This window comes from Amphibalanus amphitrite, unplaced genomic scaffold (genome assembly GCF_019059575.1).
Source record: "Amphibalanus amphitrite isolate SeventyFive unplaced genomic scaffold, NRLGWU_Aamphi_draft 000472F_arrow, whole genome shotgun sequence".
NCBI classification, from domain to species: Eukaryota; Metazoa; Arthropoda; class Thecostraca; order Balanomorpha; family Balanidae; genus Amphibalanus; species Amphibalanus amphitrite.
The window spans coordinates 489,344-495,343 of record NW_024881966.1 but is presented as its reverse complement, the minus strand read 5'-3'; the positions used below and the strand labels follow the sequence as shown (position 1 = coordinate 495,343).

The following is a 6,000-nucleotide window of genomic DNA, read 5'->3' as shown; positions in this document are numbered from 1 at the left end:
TCGGGACGCCAGGCCGTCGTCCGGTCGAGTCTTCACAAAACAATGTGTATTGTAAGTAAGCAATGCAACCATAAGCAAACCTATCCCAGCGTCAGGCTAGGCATATTTTGAAAACCTGATTTCGTTAATGATCAAATTATCGGTGGAATCAAAATCGTTCGTGATTGGGGACGTTTTGGGCGTCCTGACACTCCGCCACACACCACCATCCGACCAGCAGTGATCCCCCAGCGTCTCTTCCACACACTGAACCCCGGCGGTGCGTCCCTGTGCGGCAGAATTTACAGCCGGCAGTCAGCCGACTGCTGATCTACTGCCCGAGTTCGCTCACAAATGGCCACTCACTGCCGGAGTAGGTTTATTGGCCGCGGCCGCCGGCACTACTGCCCTGCCGCGGGCGTCACACAGTACACTCAAACAGCAAATACGTCATATACAACAGCCAGCGCCCTGCACGGCGCGAGCGGCCGGTCCGCCGGCCAGCACACCTGTACTTGCATCGAAGCCACGGCCGTCTCAGAGTGCAGTTTACACCGCAGCGACCGGTGACACATGCTATTCTACGGGGACAGCGGGTTAGCACGTTACAAGCTCAGCGTCTGCGATCCCTAGCCACTGACTGGGACAAGCACGTCACTCTCCCTCCGGGGACAAAACACCGGACTACACCAACGCGCCCAACGCCCGCCGTCAGCCACTACAAGCTGTGCATATGATACAGCCCCTACGCTGCTAGCACCGGCTAGGAGCGACAATGATTTATGAGATGCGTGCCACCATGGCGATAAATGCGCGGGTGGAGGGTAAGGCCGGCCGACACCGGCGAGAACGTACACAGCGTGCTCCATCCGCGCATTGCACGGCTCCTCGTGACCGGACAATGAGAGTAAAACTGCCGCAGAGTTTGTACAGCGAGTGCCGCGCTCAGTTGCGCCGCAGTCGTGGATCCAGGTGACCGCCGTACGGGGGCCGGGCCATGTGCGGTCCGCGGGGTCCATGGGGCGGTCCGTGGGGAGGGCCCGGGGGACCGGGCATCGGTCCTCGCATCCCCGGCGGACCCTGGAACGGCCCGGGACCGGGTGGGCCGGGGTGCATCGGGTAGGGGCCGGCGCGCGGGTCCATCGGAGGCCGCTCCCAGCGCGCCAGCGGCGGGCCGAACGGCCCCGGCGGTCCGACGGGCCCAGGCATGGGCGGGCCGACCGGGCCGGGCGGCGGCACCATACCTGGCGGCGGTACCAGGGGGTTGAACGTGGTCAGCTCGGCCTGCGCGCGCGCTATCAGGTCCGAGTCGGTCAGCTTGGAGAGGTTCCCCTTGTTTCTGGCACTTCGCGGATCGCTGGGCCTTGTCGGCGGCTCCGGGGCCGGCGGCTCGGCCTTCGGACTCTCGGCCGGCGGCGGCGTGGCCTCCTCCTGCGGCGACTCAGCCACCACGAGCCGGTCCTCGTCGGTAAACGTGCGCCGCCGGCCAGGCCGCTCGCTGTCCGGCGTGTGCGGCTCCGAGTGGTCGTCGTCCTCCTCCTGAGAGCCATACGTGTCGATGATGGGATCACGCGCGCCGGCCTCACGCAGACGACTGAGCTGCTCGGTACGCAGCCGCAGCGAATCCATCAGACCGGGCGGGTCGGCCGGGTCATACGGCGCCTCTGCCTCGTCCAGGTTGCTCTTCATGGCGCTGAGGGCGTTGCGCTGCTCATCAATGCGCCGGTTCAGCTCAGCCAGCACCTGGGCCGCGTCCTCGGCGGCCGCGGCGCCGGACGCCGGAGCGGGACTCTCCAGCGGCGGCGTGGCCGCGCCTGGATCGTACGGCTCGTCGCCGTCCTCCTCCAAAGCCTGTTCTGGGTCATACGGCTCGTCCTCCAGGGGAGGAGTACGCTGCTCCGGGTCATAGGCCTCAGCGTCGGCCGGGGGCTGCGAGCGCAGGAACGCCGGAGCGGTGCCCGACCCAGACGGAGCCGAATCGTCACCCAGTCCGGGGATCTCCGTCCCCGGCGGCGCTGGCTCCTCCGACTTCTTCTCACCCTCGTGTGAGAGCTCGTCGAGCGCCTCCTCCTCGAGTTCTTCCTCGAGATCGAGCTCGAGCAACTCCTTCTCGAGCTCTCCATCAGCATGACTCGAGCTGTAGAAGTTAAGCGTAGGCGGCTGTGGCGACTTTTCCTTTTCGGCTGGGGGTGCAGCCTGTGGTGATACGGGCGCCGACACGTCTCGCACATAGTGGCCCGGCTGGTAGGCACTCAGCTCCGGCTGGTAGCCGATCGTCAGCGGCTTGGTCAGTGCGTCTGTGGACGGAAGGGAACGGGGGTAAGCTGCGGTTGCCGGTAGGCCAAGAACGTCAGACAGAGCGGGATTGAGGGAGAGACTAGTTATATGATGTGGCGCGATGGGACCCCGTGATCAGGTTTACTTATACTTAGATACTATTACTCACACCTATAGGGTGCGGAATTTTGGAAGGCTACTGTTAGTTCTCTCGGTTCTTTAACGACTCATCATTTCCCCGCGGTCAGGAAGAATAGATCAACTGATGGTCCTGTTTCCTCCCTGCCGCCCCACCGGCCGGTCATGAGCTGCGAGCCTGCCGGCCACTGACGGCAGTGACGTCAGCGCGCTGTGAGCCACAAAGCGGCCGTCCGGCGCGCCCGAGACGGGCCGGGCGGCGGCGTGATTCAGTGGTGGGCGACGGTCACAGGCCAGGCCGGACCGGCCCATAAATACCGTCAGAAATCCCGCCCCGACCGGGACGCTCTCGTCACAATCGATCCCAATGATAAAAGGAGGGCCGAGCTGGCCGTGGCAAAGGTCACAGACATGGGCCGCCGGCACAGGGCACCTGGGAGAACTGCAGACACGGCTCGCCCGGTCCGATAAATACAAAAATGACATTTCAATTACAAAATCATGATTAAAGTTAAGGCTATGGGACGGTCAAACACTAAAAAGTAAAACTTGTCACACCGTATCGTCGACTCTAGCAATGCAGCGAATCGTCCTGTCCCACATGACACTTAGCACATTTTTTTCGGTTACCGAGACATTAGCGCTGGAAAATCGAGTTTGGGCGTGCTGTTACACCCATTAGGATCACCGTTAGCACATAATTGTGTTTCACACCCGCCTGGGTCACTAACCTCACCAGTACCGAGCTTAAGGACGGACTATGTTAGCACCGGCCACCAGACCTAACGAGGGTGACTGCTCAGTGCTCATGCATTAGTGAGTACCGGTCGCCACCTGCCCCACCCGGTCTGTCTCCTGAGAGAGCTGAAGAGCTCCGCCACCCCACCATACATCCAGAGCGGCTGAGTAATTCACCCGCACTTGCCGATACACGCCGAGCGCCGGCCGATAACTGTAACCATCACTCGAGTGAAGGTGCGCCGTGCGCTCAAAATAATCCACCGAACGGCGCGGAGCGGGGGATGGAAACGCACATCGCAGTCCGAGGTCGGCGCACCCGACTCGATCAATGCCCCAAGAACGCGCACTACTTGCGCACTTATGCCTCGGTGATTGAAGAGACACCGTGCCTTACTTGACCCTGGGTCGAGTACTTGCAAGAGTCCGCCCTGACTCATGCAAACCCAGTGTTTATAGCATTTTAACTTATCGATCCAGATCCAGTATTACCATTATCCTACCAGACCAGTACCAGACCAGACCCTGAACTACAGTCCTATCAGTCCCACTGACCCAAACCAGCCACCAGCATAATCTGACAACCTACCTAAGCCCACCTGAACCCGTGCTCACAGTGGGCAACTCCCCTATTTTCTGACCTTACTCCGGTACTTACAATGGACCGTGGGAGGCTCGGGCGACACGGCGTGCCGCGCAGCCTTCCCTCCGCTGCGCGAGGAGCTGTGCTTCTCCCCGCCGCTCGACGACTCGTGCTTCCTCTTGCGAGACGAGGCGTACAGGATGAGACCGAGCAACATATGCTGGCGGAGATCATCCAGTCCTGACAAACAGAACACCACCGTCAGTTAGTCAGTCAGCTGACCTAACATCGACCCGTGCCGCGCCGCACAACACGGGAGCACTGTGTAATGCAGCTGACTCTCACACGGCTTCAATGAATACAACAGCACGCTGTAGATTGAGAATACCGCCCCAAGTGATAAATGGGGAGTCTGGCTCACTCAAACTTTCAGCCGAGAGCAGATTTGTGATTAATCACCGGAACCTCATCCCAACTTTCGGACAATACCGATTTACGGCCAGGATTAACTGAGTAGATGCACTATTACTAATTTAGCCGAGAATTTACGGCAGCGGCGCATATTCCAGGCGTACATCGGGCGGAGATGAGCCATATTGAAGGCGCGAACATAATATTCGTTGCATAACCAATGCGCTAAAGGGCAAGCGGGCAGGAGACAGGACTGTTAGTGTTTATATCGTGTCGTGCCAGCCGTTTGGACTGCCTTAGGGGACTGCCCGGTGTCTAGGGCAGCTTCACCCACCAGGTCCGGAGAACGGCAGCAGCGCCGACGGGATGGGGTCCGTGCTGGCCAGCGGCAGGATGTAAAAGTCCTTGATGGCCTTGGAGAAGCCGCCCACCACGCCGAGCCGGTTCTTCTTGGAGAGATAGGTGTAGAGGGAGGCGTAGTGGAGCTTCTCCTCGTCAGTGGCCGGCTGGAGTCGCACCACCACCACCTCCTGGCGGTCACATAGAAAGGACGGCCGTCAGTGGGGGGTCTTACATCAGGGCGGCACGCAACGCGGTTAAAACGGCACTCGATGTAGAGCTGATATCTTGTCACCAGCAGACACATATGCCTTTACTAAGTACAAATTCAGTTCTAACAGGAATACCCGTCAGTAATACCTAAGTAAAATACGACCAAACAGTAGCCATAATTTGCCCTCAAACCACTGCTAACAATCAACTAATATACATTAAATCACACATGATGGGAGGTGGCGCAACAGATCCGATTTGTCTCAGTCGACCTCTGCCCAGATCCGTCCCGGCTGACTACCGCCGGCCGGGACGGTCCGATAATTATCGGATTATAATCTGATCCCACAGAGGTGAAGACGCCCCCGCCCGCTCTGACTGGCCACCAGTGAGCCGACCAGCTACTCTGATAGGCGCCAGGGGAGACGGGGAGACGGGGCCACGGAGATACCCGGAGCCGAGAGCAGGCGATGTGCGAGTGACTAGTGCGAGTCGGTGCCACAGGGAGAAGGGGATCGGGGGAGGAAAGGAGGTGACACAGCGGGCGTTGAACACGACGGAGGCAAATTGTGCAGTGTGCACAATAGACACTTCAAGTTCGACAGAGCATCCGAGGCCAAGCAAACGTCATATTTAGGAGGTCAGAATCGATGCCGATGACTTCCAAACTTGGGCCGAAACACACCGGAAGGAAGCAGAGGTATGAACTAAGACAAGTCACATAGCGGTAGCCAGCACTGCGACCAAGACCTGAGTCAAGAGCTAAGACGGGAACCATCCATGAGTTCACAAATGAAATGACATCCGTCACGGGACGAATTATCTCATTCACAGCTCTCTAGCGACAGATGGGGAGTTGTGGCCGCTCGGTTAAAACGCCCACGGACGGGGACGCAGACTGGCAGCGATTATATAACTCAGGCCGTTCTCGGCTCAGCCTTTTGACCTGGGGAGCGGCCGGCCGCGCCACAGGCTCCCGACGCCAGCTCCTAAAGGCAGATATCACACTGGGGACTGGTCGAGATCTAAGGCCCCAGACCTCTGAAAATGCACCGGGGATTGGTCAGGTACTGGAACTGTTGCCACCCGTACCGCGCGGATGGAATACCGCGAACGCCAGCAGTGCGAATCTTACCCCATTCAGTACAAGACCAATACATCTGGGACAGGATGTGGCCCATTCGTTAAGCTCGGATCATTACCTGCAGCCATGCCAGAAATTAAACGAATAGACTGCCATTTCTTGCAATAAGGCGTCATTAAGTTGTCTCGGCCGAAGTTTGGTCTCGGACATTACTCTAGCTCATCTCCGTCGGTCGGGC

At 59.1% G+C, this 6,000-nt stretch overlaps 1 protein-coding gene across 3 annotated transcripts in view; it reads right to left on the bottom strand.

Moving 5' to 3' along the window:
* Positions 1–345: 345 nt before the first annotated feature.
* LOC122392165 (death-inducer obliterator 1-like) overlaps positions 346–6,000 on the bottom strand; it is an 82,256-nt gene continuing 76,601 nt past the window's right edge. For all 3 annotated transcript variants that reach the window (XM_043386745.1, XM_043386747.1, XM_043386746.1), the window contains 3 exons: positions 4,461–4,656; positions 3,791–3,955; positions 346–2,276 (listed from right to left, as the gene is read on the bottom strand). In XM_043386745.1, the coding sequence (XP_043242680.1) occupies positions 925–2,276; positions 3,791–3,955; positions 4,461–4,656 (1,713 nt within the window). In that variant the 3' untranslated portion in view covers positions 346–924. The remainder of the gene's footprint in view (positions 2,277–3,790; positions 3,956–4,460; positions 4,657–6,000) is intronic.